General features: G+C 55.4%; 1 protein-coding gene across 1 annotated transcript; it reads right to left on the bottom strand.

The window, feature by feature from the left end:
- Positions 1-9825: 9825 nt before the first annotated feature.
- IUM83_03480 (uncharacterized protein) lies at positions 9826-10119 on the bottom strand (the record flags this gene model as incomplete). Its single annotated transcript, XM_067927485.1, has 1 exon — positions 9826-10119. One exon carries the CDS (start codon positions 10117-10119, stop codon positions 9826-9828), a length of 294 nt encoding a protein of 97 aa, XP_067795374.1.
- Positions 10120-13531: the final 3412 nt, after the last annotated feature.

The following is a 13531-nucleotide window of genomic DNA, read 5'->3' as shown; positions in this document are numbered from 1 at the left end:
AGTTTCTGCGGCATTGATAATCATACGGGAGGACTGACGTTTTGTGATTATTATCTAATGCAACGATGTAAATATACATTTTCCGAAAAAACATTAATCACTCGTACGAGACTGACGGTGACTGGAAAGGAGAAATCCAAATAGAGGTTCGTGAACTTCCCGGAATTACTGGTGCACGAGTGCACTCCCACTAAACGGGGACCGGCATAGTCAAAGTAGGTCTAAGGGGGGGGGAGGCTTGTGAAGTTTTCCCCTACACAACAACACTTGAAGAACACGTGTCGTGGAGGACTTCCTCCGCAGCATTTGTGCTGAAACGCCGTAGCATTGGACCGCTATGCTTCCGCTCGTTGCGTTCGCGTTGAACAATGCTGTGCATGCCTCCACAGGCTATACGCCGTATTACGTTAACGGTCTGGTCCATCCCCGTATCCGTTTGACGCCGCCACGCTGTGGCTCCGGGTGTAACGGGGTTACACACACAAGTGACAACTGCCACTTGTGCACGATAACGGTCACAAGAGACAACTGCCACTTGTGCATGACATTTGTCACATATGGTTTAACAGATAAATATCTGTTAAAGGTTTTAGATACTTCCTCACATTGGTGTAAGACACACCAATGGATACATTGAAGTGGGCCACCACAATTAGTGGTCCACACATACCCAAAGATCCTATTGGTAGAAAGCAGCATCTTTCTACCAATCAGAGACATGCACATTAGCGGGGCTCTGACAGCCAGCCGCTGCCAACCCTTTCATAGATGATAAACAGTTTTTAGCAGATTTTAGAGGAAGATCAATTTACAAACAATACAGTTCTCATTTTACCTTAAACTACCTACTTGGTGTTTTATTTGATTTATATTATACTTGTGGACTCAAGTATAATTAATTCAAATTATTAATAAACTCCTACGCTTCCTCATACACGTAGCGCGACGTGTAAGCTAAAGTAGTGAGCCAAAGTAGGCCCACTACACCTGGTAGCACTTTGTAGTCCGTCCAACGACCGACTACTTGACGTTCGTACGAGGTGTACGAACGCGGAGCCGAGAACCACATGAGCACGGAGGTGCCCATGGAGAGCTCCAATACGCCTGCAACTCATGTTGCACGCGCGAACTGCCCCCACCTGTCGGATCCAGACTGGGAGGCCCTCCAACAACTGTCAACAGTCATTGGGGAGGCGGCGATAGCCACAATGTTGCGTACGCTATCGCCGACAAAGCAACATGGTGTTGCTCTGGGGTTCATCATGAAGGAGCAGCGCGATGCTGCTTCCTCAGTGACGGCGTCGTCGGGGACGACACCGCGTGCTCAATCATTAAAATTGAGCGTGAGCAATTATGTAGGAAGAGAGGGCGAGCCTCTCCTCCGATGGCTTGTCGAACTCGATACAGCATTGCGGCTCGACGTATCGTCGACCCGTTGTCAAAGGTTGCGTTCGCCGTGTCATGTCTTGGCGGACGAGCGAGGAGTTGGGCGTACGGACGCCGACTCTCAGATCCTACGTGCTTTAGCACGTACGAGATATTCAAAGAGGAGCTCAAACAAGCGTTTGAGCCCCCGCAAAATGAGTTCCGGTCGAGGGCGGAATTCCTCGACCTGCAGCAGGGTAAGCATGACGTCCATGCTTACGCGCAGCGTGCACGGTACTTGGTCTCGAACATCGTGACCAACCCGATAGACGAGGCGACTAAAGTCGTCACGTTCATGAAGGGGCTTAGTGATGGGCCTGTGAAGACCTATCTCTTCCGAGAGTACCCGAGTACTCTCGAAGCTGCGATTACTCTCGCAACGCAAGAAGAGTTTAGCCTGCGGCAGGCTAAACTGCATGCGAACGTGCCGAAGTCGCAACCGCGCCCGGTAGTGAGCACGGGAGGTCCGGAACCAATGGACCTCTCGAACGCAACAACTCCTGGTTACCAGCAGCAAGGAGGTAATGTACGATGCGTCCGTTGCGGAAGGATCGGTCACTTTGCACGGGAGTGCACAGCTCCCATGCTCCCTGGATGTGGCCGTCGTGGCGATGCTAGGCATTGCCGCGGACCAGCAAAAAACGTGAACATCCAGTAGGCGCGGGGCGCCCTACTGGTAATGCAGTCGCGCGTGCCGACATTGGGCACGCGACACTGAGGACTGCAGCCCCCAGTGAGACTAGCTCTCGCTGCAAGAAGCAAGATGACAAGCCGAACCGAGTCATCGTGAAGGTTTACTCGAAGAGAGCGAGTGGCTCTCTTCGAGCTCTGGTAGACTCAGGCGCGTCGAACAACTTTGTTCGACTACGAAGCCTGCCGAGACTTGACTTCGAGGAGGTAGATACACCTCGAAGTCTTCTGGAGGTACGACTGGCAACAGGTGCCATCGTGAAGACCGAGAAGCGCGTCGTGAATGTGCGCTTCTCGTACAAACAACGAATGTTTGTCGAACGCTTTATCGTCCTGGACCTGGACGATAAGTTCGACGTAGTAATGGGCATGCCGTGGCTTGCACGGCATGATCCGGTGATAGACTGGAAGAAGCGGACGCTCGTGCGCTTCGGCCGTGACAGCGGAACAGAGAGCGATGGCCCTGTTACCGCAGCGCACGCACCAGCAGGTGCGCGCGGCTCACCAATCGAGACAGCGCTTTATGCCGCTGTCCCGGAGTGCCCAAGGAGTGCGCGGGAGCGCGCACAAGTGACACCCGCGTCGGCAATGCTGCCGACGTCGGAAGAAAAAGATGTGCTGGTTCCGGGAACCAACACCCACATTCAAGCGTGTAAGGGACAGTCCCTGACCCGAAGAGGTCAGGTCGACAACGACGCGTCGGCTCCGGGAGCCGACGCACCCTCGGTCATGAGGGGCTCCGCCAATGAATGGCGTCGAGGTGATGAAGGCGTGTCAACTCCGGGAGTTGACGCTGCAAACAGTGCGGACGGTTGCAAACGTACCGCACTGACGCAATTTGCATGCTGTCGTGCAGCCGAGCTGCACGACGAAGCGCCATGCGATCAAGCCGGGCTTGATATCGCGCGCCTGCAGACAGGGTCTGCCGGCGAAGAGACACATTACCGTGCAGCCGGGCTGCATGAAGGAAAATGCGGTCAAGCTGGGCTTGATACCGCGCACCCACGGACAGGGTCCGCCGGCGAACAACAGTCCACGGCCGGGCCTGGACCAGAAGAACAACTTGTGCGGAGCCCGGCTCCGCACAACAAGAAGACGGCGCAAGCGGAGAACGCTGCGCAAGTCTCGGTCCGGGACCGAGACGCAACAAGAACAGTCTGCTGGGCAGACTGGGGCAGTGACGCCGGACGTCGAGACGCTAAGCGTCTTGACGCGCACCGATACTGGATTCCAGTATCGCGAAATGGAACTCGCTAATCCTCCGACGAAGGCGTCGGAGTTGACTTCGCTTCCAGTCATGAGCTGGAAGCGCTTCACACGCGACTTGCACGATGGACGCATCGAGCAGGTCTGCGTTCTTTCGGACAGCGAAAGAACGAAGAGCGAGAGCGAAGAGCTGAGGCAGCTCTTCATGGGGAGTACCACTGAGAGTGAAGACACTTTCAGTGCGAAGACGAAGCGAGAGCGCTTCGAGGAACAAGGCTGGGACTCGTTGAAGTCGAGTCCCTATTACGAATTATTGAGGGAGTACAAAGACGTACTCCCGGAAGAAATTCTTGCGGAGCTTCCGCAGGATAAGGGTATTCAGCACGAGATTGATCTCGTGCCGGGCACGAAGTACTGTGTCACGCGGCAATGGCAATTGTCACGAGAACAAGTAAAGCAATCGACGACTTCTTTAAAAGTCGTCGCAAAGCTGGACAAGTGCGGGAATCAAAGTCCCCGCACAGTGCTCCGACGTTCTGTGTCGAAAAGCCACAGGGCGGATGGCGCATCGTTCATGCCTACAACAAGCTGAACGATGCGACAGTACCGGCACAGACGCCGATACCGCGAAAAGATGTTATCATCGATTCGATGGCCGGGAGCACCGTTTACAGTGCTCTCGACTTACGAGATGGATTCTATCAGATCCTAATGCGTGAGAGCGATATCCCTCTCACGACAGTGAGCACGGCAAGCGGCATGCTCTGGGAATGGCTAGTAATGCCACAGGGGCTAAAGAACGCCCCTGCGACCTTCAACAGGTGCGTGACGCACATGTTGCGCTCGGTGCGCGACTTCGCGCCGAGCTACTTCGATGATGTGTTCATCCACAGCCGGGCTGTGGACGGGAAAACCGACGTAGAGATGCACCGGGTGCATCTCTGGAAGCTACTTGAACTTATGCGAAAGCATAAGCTCTACGCGAACCTGAAGAAGTGCATCTTCGGGGCGAGCGAGTTACCCGTCCTCGGGTGTCTCGTAGGGAAGAATGGCGTTCGCCCTGACCCGGAAAAGGTCAGAGTGATCAATGAATGGCCAACGCCTTCAAGTGTCAAGGAACTGAGGCAGTTCCTTGGCTTGGCCACGTACTCGCACAAGTACGTGGAGGATTACACGGGCAAGTTCTGCCCGCTGTCACAGCTTCTTAAGAAGGAAGCTGTGTGGAATTGGACAACCGATTGCCAAAAGGCATTCGATGCAGTCAAGCGGGGCTTGACTGAGGCGCCGATCTTGGCAGTGGCTGACCAAGATCGCCCATTTCACGTAGTGTGTGACGCATCCGATTTCGCGATCTGATGCGCGTTAATGCAGCACGATCACGAGGGCCGTGATCGTGTCGTCTACTACCAATCGCGTCAGCTGAAGCCAGCTGAGCGCAACTATCCGGTGCATGACAAGGAACCCCTTGCCATGAAGTATGCACTCGCAAAGTTCCGAGTGTACTTGCTTGGAAGTAGACCATTTATGGTCTACACCGACCATGCTTCACTGCGCACCGCAGTGAAGTCACCACACATATCACAAAGAATGACGAGATGGCTCTCATTCTTTGCGGAGTATAGCTTCCGAGTCGAATACAAACCCGGAAGATTGAATGTAGTGGCCGACGCGTTATCACGTCGGCCGGACTACGCAGAAGCTGCTGACGTCAATGCCATTGACGCCATGCGATCGAGCAAACCCACATCGTCTCTGTTGGACGATGTGAAGGCCGCGTACGCGCACGACGCGGACACGAAACTTTTGCTGGCCTATGGCACAGTGCCTTCTGACAAGTCCCGTCAGAAGCTGCCCAAGCACCTTCGTGCGCGTGCACACCGCTTTCAAGTGCACAACGGAATACTGCTTTATAATGCGGTCAACGACAACGCGGACCGCGTTGTCGTGCCAAATGATCATGACCTGCGACTCAGGATCATGCATGAGTATCACGATGCCCCGACTGCGGGACATCTCGGACGTGAGAAGACATACGTCCTTCTCACGCGTGACTTCTACTGGCACCACCAGTACAAGTGGGTGCGCAAGTACATCCGTGCTTGCGAGGTGTGCCAACGCGTAAAGCCTGCGCCGTTTGCGCAGGCTCCTTTGCAATCACTACCGACTCCGTCGGAGTGTTGGAAGCCCATGTCTTTGGACTTCATCTTTGGTCTTCCCCCGAACAGCGGAGGGAATACCGGTTTTGTGGTCTTCGTCGACCGCTTCAGCAAGATGGTACATCTTGCTGCGGTGCCGGCAGAGGTGACCGCGAAGCAGACGGCCCGTCCGTTCGTTGACATGGTGTTCAAACACCATGGCATGCCGACCGACATCGTGTCGGACAGAGACCCGCGCTTCACAGCGAACCTGTGGCAAGAAGTGTTTACACTTCTTGGGAGCCGGCTTTCAATGTCGACTGCGGACCATCCGCAGACGGACAGCCAAACCGAGCGCGTGAACCGCGTGCTCGTCGACATTCTGAAGAGCTACGCTCACTCGTTCCAATACTGGAGCGAGTGTTTGTCGATGGCGGAATTCGCCATCAACAACTCGGTGCATGCCTCAACCGGGCATACACCGTTTTATGTGAATGCCATGCGGCATCCCCGTCTGCCGAGTTTATTCGGAGTGGTGGCTCCCACTTTAAGTGGGGGAGGATCTACGACTGCAACACAGCAGTCGCAAAAAGCCGCTGACACTTGCACAGTATCGGCCGCGACAACAACGACCAAGACAACCAGGTCTGCGCGGGGCGCAGACCTTGGCAGGAAGAACCAACGGTCAGCGCAGTGCGCTGACCCCCAGAACAAGGAAAACGAGTCTGTGCTCTGCACAGACTCCACAAGGAACAAGGACCACGGGTTTGCACAGGGCGCAGACACCGCGAAGAACCACGCAGAGGCCGGGCCTCCTGCGGAGAGCGAGCTGAACGAGTTCAGCTCGGATGCAATCAGTTTCATCACCAAAAGACAAGCCGTAATTCGGTTTGTCCAGGACACGATTGCAGCTTCTGTGGATAAACAGAAGCTGAACGCCGATAATATTGGCAGGGGAACACAAATGAATTCAACGTGAATTCATTGGTTTTGTTATCTACTCAAAACCTGCCCAAACATGCAGTTTCGGATTTCGGAGCAAGCAAGCTTGCTCCGCGCTTCATCGGGCCATTCACGGTGATGGCACGCCACGGTAACGCATACACGCTAGACATACCGTCTAGCATGCGGCTCCACCCGACATTTTATGTCGGGCGGTTAAAGCCATACCTCCAGCACGAACCAAGTGGCTCGTCTGACCCGAAGGGACAGACGCGGCAGGGGAAACCTCCTCTCCAGCGCGTAGTCGCGCTGGAGCAGTTAATACAGTCGGGTCTACAGCCCGACCGGCACGTTCAAGGCGGTCTGGGAGACCGCCACAGCCGGGACACGATGGTACGGAGCGGCAACCTCCGCGCTCTGAAGGTACTCCACGACCGTCACCTGGTCGTGGAGGGACACGAGAGGAAGGTCAACACGGCGTTGACCATCGGGGCGTGTTTCCACCACCTCCGCCACCGCTGCGAGACGCACGCGGAGAAATTCGCTGGATCGTCCAGCGAATTGTTGATCATAGGGAAACAATCCGAGGCCCGGATTGTTTTCGCATTCGCTGGAGAGGTTTCCCTCCCCAACACGACACGTGGGAACCACGGAACGTCCTGATGGAAGACGTTCCGGACATGGTGAAGGAGTACGAAACCCAACACGCACTACCAGCAAGAAGGTAGTGCGAGCGCTGTAGTAATCTACAACTCCTGACGACTCGCGTGCTAGATAATTAGCACGGAGATCATTGAAGCTCTCAGGTATACATATAGTATACCTGTTGTGGTCGCGGCTGCTGATACGCACCGCCACCTGGACGGACAGTGCGCACGGCGCACGGACACCAGCCTCCACCGCAACAGCGTGGAGTTGCTAATACTTGCCTCACTTCACGAAGGACTCGAAGTGCTTTGGCGCTTGCTTACCCGGTCAAGGTAAGCAACATAAATTCGCTTAGAGATGTCGACGCATGGACGCGGTCGACATCGAAGAATCGTACACAGACACTGTGTTGTCTGTCCCCGTGGTAGCGGCGCACCTCGCGCTACCGCGCATTGTACACAGCAACAGAGAGTTTACACTCTGTTGCAATGGTGGTCTTCAGCTTGATCGTGCTCATTGCGGATGAGCACGGAAACCCCCAGCACAAACAATTGACAAGCAGTCAATATTAATTGACGTGTCGAGACCGACACGTCTAAGCTTAACGGGGGGATGGTGTAACGGGGTTACACACACAAGTGACAACAGTCACTTGTGCACGATAACGGTCACAAGTGACAACTGTCACTTGTGCACGACATTTGTCACATATGGTTTAACAGATAAATATCTGTTAAAGGTTTTAGATACTTCCTCACATTGGTGTAAGACACACCAATGGATACATTGAAGTGGGCCATCACAATTAGTGGTCCACACATACCCAAAGATCCTATTGGTAGAAAGCAGCGTCTTTCTACCAATCAGAGACATGCATATTAGCGGGGCTCTGACAGCCAGCCGCTGCCAACCCTCTCATAGATGATAAACAGTTTTTAGCAGATTTTAGAGGAAGATCAATTTACAAACAATACAGTTCTCATTTTACCTTAAACTATCTACTTGGTGTTTTATTTGATTTATATTATACTTGTGGACTCAAGTATAATTAATTCAAATTATTAATAAACTCCTACGCTTCCTCATACACGTAGCGCGACGTGTAAGCTAAAGTAGTGAGCCAAAGTAGGCCCACTACACCGGGCTTGATGGGGGAGAGATGGCTGATGTAGCCGCTCGGCTTGCTGATGTCAGCCCGGCTACTGTTCGTAAACAGGTTGCTGAGTTCCTGTCAACGCGTCTAAGTGTCTTACGACACGTGCGTGACGCAATGGCTGAGAGCCAAGACCCACAAACGAAAATGCCAGAGGCAGAGGCAATGTTGAAGGTTATGAGGTCGGGGACCTGGTGTTGCTGAATGCAAAGAACCTACCTACAGATGCTGTCGTCAAGACAAAGGTGCGTCCTCGCTTCATCGGACCATTCAAGGTCGTGGCCAAACGGGGCCTGGCGTACACGCTCAACCTTCCCAAGAAGATGCGCAAACACTCGGTATTTTACGTGGGCTTGCTCAAGCGATATCACGACCCGAGCCAAGTCAGCGCGGAAGCTCTGGCTCCGACGAGGACCGCCCCCGCTACTGGAATGTCGGGCGGACTGGAGCCCCGCATATCATCGTGACCAGCAGCTCAATCTGGCCACGAAGACTGACGTTCTCAGAGCGGAGATTCGCGACCGAGCGCTCCAGTCCGGCCAAGCACTGGTCCTGTAGACACTCGAGTCCCCAATTCGACGCTCCACATCGAGCAGGCCATCGTGGAACCGGGCGAACTGCACTCCCGCCCAATTCCGGAACAATTGGGACGAACGGCTCTCGTAGTCCAGACCGGGCAGGCGGTGGCGCAGCACGCGCGGATCCAGCGGCGGCTCGTCGTCCTCCTGCGCAGCTCGACGAGCACGGGGAGCTCCACTACAACGTGGAACGACTTCTGAGGCGGCGACGTCACCGGGGTCATACCCAATATCTTGTGAAGTGGCGAGTACGAGGTACCCTTGCAGCAGGACAGCCCGGAAGCCGTTGATGCTTTTGACCGGGAGCACCCGCGCCGCTCAACGAGCTCGCGGTCGCCTCGCGCTTCCCGGCGCTAGACCGAGACGACGACACGTCAGAACGAGCGCTCGAGTGTGACGCGTGAGCTGAAGTCATGGGCGTAGATCTCAGCGCGTTGCGCGGGGCATCTGGAACAGTAAGAATGGCGCCTGGGCGCGAGGCCTTTGACCCGAGTGACGGTTTTGACGGCCCTTCTTCATCGCCCACATGAAGCGGAAGCGCCGCTCAAGATAAACATCTTGCTTCTAGAAGCTTGCTCGAAGAGCGTCGATCGACGGCAAGTGGCGGGCGGAGTCAGCCCAGGCCTGGAACTGGCCATCGTCCTCGACCTCGATTTCACCTGGGAGGAGAACGCGGGGATTCGATCCACTTTCGGAACGGAGCGCTCGCGCAGCTGATCATCCAGCCGGGTGCAATACTCCGACGGAGTCATTGTCGGTGGCGTCAAGTGACGTTGCCGCAGCGCAATGCGCGTATTGACCTCGGCCACGGTCGATGCTGGAGGTCCGATCACGTTGGAACCCAGCAGGCCTTTGACCATTACGTTAGCGACCTCTGCGGGATCCTCCCGGCTCCGAGAGCCATAGCCATGACGGGAACTAATGAGGGGTAAAGCCTCAGGGACGTGCGAGCGCCGTGGGGCGTTGCACGCTTCTAACCCCCGGCCCTGGGCCTCGTCCAGCGGAGTCGTAATGACATTGGGATCCACATGATCGCCGTAGTGATCGCCTACCACGAGGATAGAGGTGGCGCGCTGCACAGGGCGTCCGTACGAGCGACAGTGCTAGCGACGCGATCTGTGACTGCTTGGGTCGCCGACCCTGGGTTCAGGAATGAATTTTGCGGTGGCGAGGGCGAGCGCGCCGAGGACTCCGGGCTGTGGGTGCCCTTCGGCGAACCGTCGCCGTCGTTCGATGAGTCGTAGTCGACCTCACCCTCTTCATGCTCGCTGAGCTGGTCGTCAGCGCGGTGCACACCACGCAACGTCTGCTCGCCGGTCTGGCTTGAGCTGCGCTTGGACATCACTGCCGGTCCGTGCTTGCGGAGGTGCGCGGCACAATACTCGGCTACGGAGAGCCTCTGGGTAGTGGTGGCCGCGGCGGGCCCGGATGCGCTGGGCGCAAACACGGAGACTGGCTCGGCTGCGGTCTTGGCCCTGGCGACGAAGCACGTGTGCGCGGTGACTTGGGCTGGCGGTCTGGCGACCCGATCGCTGCTTGCATACGTGTGCGCGTGGCGCAGCGAAAGCGATAGTAAAACTCAAGTAGCGCGTTGGCCGCGATGCGAAGTGACCTCAACGGGAGGAACGCGAAAGAGGATTCGGCTTGTTCGCCGTTTTGATGGGGGAGAGTGTAACGGGGTTACACAAGGGGGTTACCCTTTTGTACCCTTATGATGTAGCTTACACAAGCGTTATCCCTTGATGAAGTTCGGCCGCGGGCCAATCATTAGGAATGAACTAGAGCTAGTTATAGCTGAGAGTGAAGTGCAGATACTTGCACTTTTTGCGGCGAAGCCGCAGTAAAGAAATCAATACAGTTTGCCATTTGCAAGGAAGTCTGTGACTTGTTCTGAGCGGGTCCTCGAATAGGTCCTGCTGGACTCTCGGAGTCGTAAAAACTTGCTCTGTCGGCGACCACAGCCGCCAGGCAGCCCAGCAGACCCGAAAGACCCGCACGCGAACCCGAGCAGCCGCAGCTCGTGGCTCGCGGGTGCCGTCCGCAAGTGCGAGGGTCAGGAGACTGTGCTGCTGCGCATGGGAGACATCCCGCCCGGCCCGGGCTCGTACGCGGAGCCGCCGTCGTCGTTCGCCACCTTCTCACAACACCAAGGCCAAGTCGATGCGCTCGTCCACCATGGTACGCTCGGTTGATAGCCACAGTATGTTCGCCAACAACGGCTTGATAACCCTCTCGAATGCGCAGGTGCCCCGACCGTCCCCGAGGAAGACGGGGGCCGCGTCCGCGCGGCAGCTGCACCAGCGAGAGCCGTCCCCACGCAAGGGCAGTGCCATGACGAGGCCCGCCGAGTCCACGGGGCCCAACGACGAGCCCTAGAGTTCGCTCGGACACCCACGCCAATACCAATGATAGATCAGATAGCTGCCATCCTCGCGTTCGCTTGCTTGCTTGCCTTGCCCCTCCACCATCTCAGCTCGATGCTCGCACAAACCTCACCGAGAGAAACGCAGAGAGAAACTCAGAGCCCATGCGTCAGCCGTATCCACCGCTGATACGGTCAGTGTATGTCGCCGCGGAACGTGAGGGGAATGCGTGTCAACGGACATCTTCAACATGCTGCCAAAAAGGCAACCTGCACCCGCTAGCGCGCAGAGGTGTCGGACGAATAGGGCAGACCAGCAACGCGCTTGCTGCTCGGCCTATCGCGGCGAGATGTGCCGTGTTGCAGCCTTTCCTGCTGTTGTTGGTCGCGGCGAGGGGGGATCTTCGCGGCATTGCCGGCTGGCGTACCGTCGGACGTCAAAGCACGAGCTGCTCGGCTCGGTGTCGCGTTGGCGAGTGTCGGATCGGCTAGTCGACGGCAAGGCTTCACGGCTCGACCTCCTCCTCTCACTGCGCGCGTCGCACGTAGCGAGCGGTGTCCACACCCCGCGGATAAGGTGTCCTTCGAGGGCACGGGTGCCGCTCGCAGCGACGCAGCGATGACTGTGAGACCGTGAGTAACGCGGAGCCTATCGCGGCAATGGGGCATTCGGGCGACATAATGCCGGCCGAGGCAGTGTAGAGCGCCGGAGCCCGGGCTCTCTTTCAGCACGCGCGCCATTTCCAGGCTCGGCGCCGACGTTCGGAGCGCGCGGCCAACTCGCGTGTGTGGCGTGTGGCTGCCTCTCGCTGGCAAAGATTTGCAGCATGGGTTATTAGCTCGCGGCGGGCGGGCGGTACAAACCATGCCGTTGCTGCATCGACAGCACGAACGAACCTGTAAGCCATGTAACACGTCCTCAGCTGCGTCATGTGAAGACTACTTCCGATGTGCGCCCGCAAGTGAACATGCCCCGCCGCGGCCACGCTAGCGGCGACTTGCAAAGCTGCTTCGCGGGGGCTATTGAAGTGCGCCGGGAAGCCGGCGCTTAGCCCCGGCTACAACCTCTCTCTGCGTCACATTGTGAAAGGTGCATGCGCTGATGGACGCCGCATTGAGATGGAGTCATAGAGATTCACTCGCTGGGCTTTCCAGCCCGCGTGCTGGATGTGCCCAAGCGTAGCCATCGCGCCGCTGCGTGGCAGCAACTTGATTGATTTCTGCTCGATGTGAGCGTATACTTCATATCTTGGCACGACAATGAAGCAGTCGTCTTGATACTGAATATAAATAGGGAGGACCTTAGATTTTTGTAGGCTGCATTTCGTTTGCAAAGAATTTGGTTAATAAAATTTTATTTGTATCCATGACTGCGTGAATATAGCTGTGTTGTTGCTGGGGTACCCCAAGAGGATTTTGTGGCGCAAGTGGATGATGATCAAGTTGTGGGTCGACGACAGGAAGTGCCTGTACCGCGATATGGCGCACATCTCCTTCGCAAAGCAGCCTGTATAATGTAGATGATAGTGATGCTGCAAAAGCTGAGCCAGTTTTGTTCAGATTCATAAAAGAATCTACACAGGTTATAAGGTCGCATATTGCTAGAATGTTCGCGGCTTTCACCGATAACTCACATTGGCAGCCAGTAAATGGAGATTTCCAACGCATACGTCTCACATTGCCAGCCAGTACATGGGGCTTTCCAATGCATGTGTCTTCAACTGTAACGAAGAAGGCTACCTCAGAATCAGCTCTTTACTACATATAGTACTATCGATATCATATCACACCACGTTGAACTTAATATTACTATAAACATAGTACCAGAATCGTCTACTGATTTGAGGCAGTAAGAAGCGATTATCACCATCTTAAAAACATATCTCAGTGTTTAAGGTTGATTTATGGAAATTCCTCTCGACGAGCCCGTGAACACCTACGTCCCTATCATTTCTGCGGTGGCATCTACCATTTATAAAGTGCAAGGGGAGACACTGGAATCTATGGTTGTTGTCGAATGGAAGTTGTCGGTCAGAATCATCGATAAGCCCCAGCAAACATACCTGTTGGTTTCTCGCGTCGTTTCTCGTTCAGCTTTCTCGACGTTATCACCCTTTACTCCTATGCTTGCTCAGTGGTCCAATCTCCAACATCGGCATTTCAAGAAGAAAAATAACGGTTATGCGATCTATCCGCTGCTGTTTTGCAATCTTTTAATGCCAATTAATCTGTTCCTTTTCAGTCTGTATGTCGTTTGTTTCAACGTTCGAATTCCCCCCTCCCCTCCCCGGGTCCACCACCCGGGTCCCCGAAATTCCGTATCTGACGTGTATGCAATGTGCCAGCGCCTCAAAAAGCAACGTAGGCCTTCTCGCACCTCTTGATCTTCGTC

The sequence above is a fragment of the Phytophthora cinnamomi genome, assembly GCF_018691715.1.
Source record: "Phytophthora cinnamomi strain GKB4 chromosome Unknown Contig21, whole genome shotgun sequence".
Taxonomy (NCBI): Eukaryota; Oomycota; class Peronosporomycetes; order Peronosporales; family Peronosporaceae; genus Phytophthora; species Phytophthora cinnamomi.
This window is presented reverse-complemented; position numbering and strand designations above follow the sequence as displayed.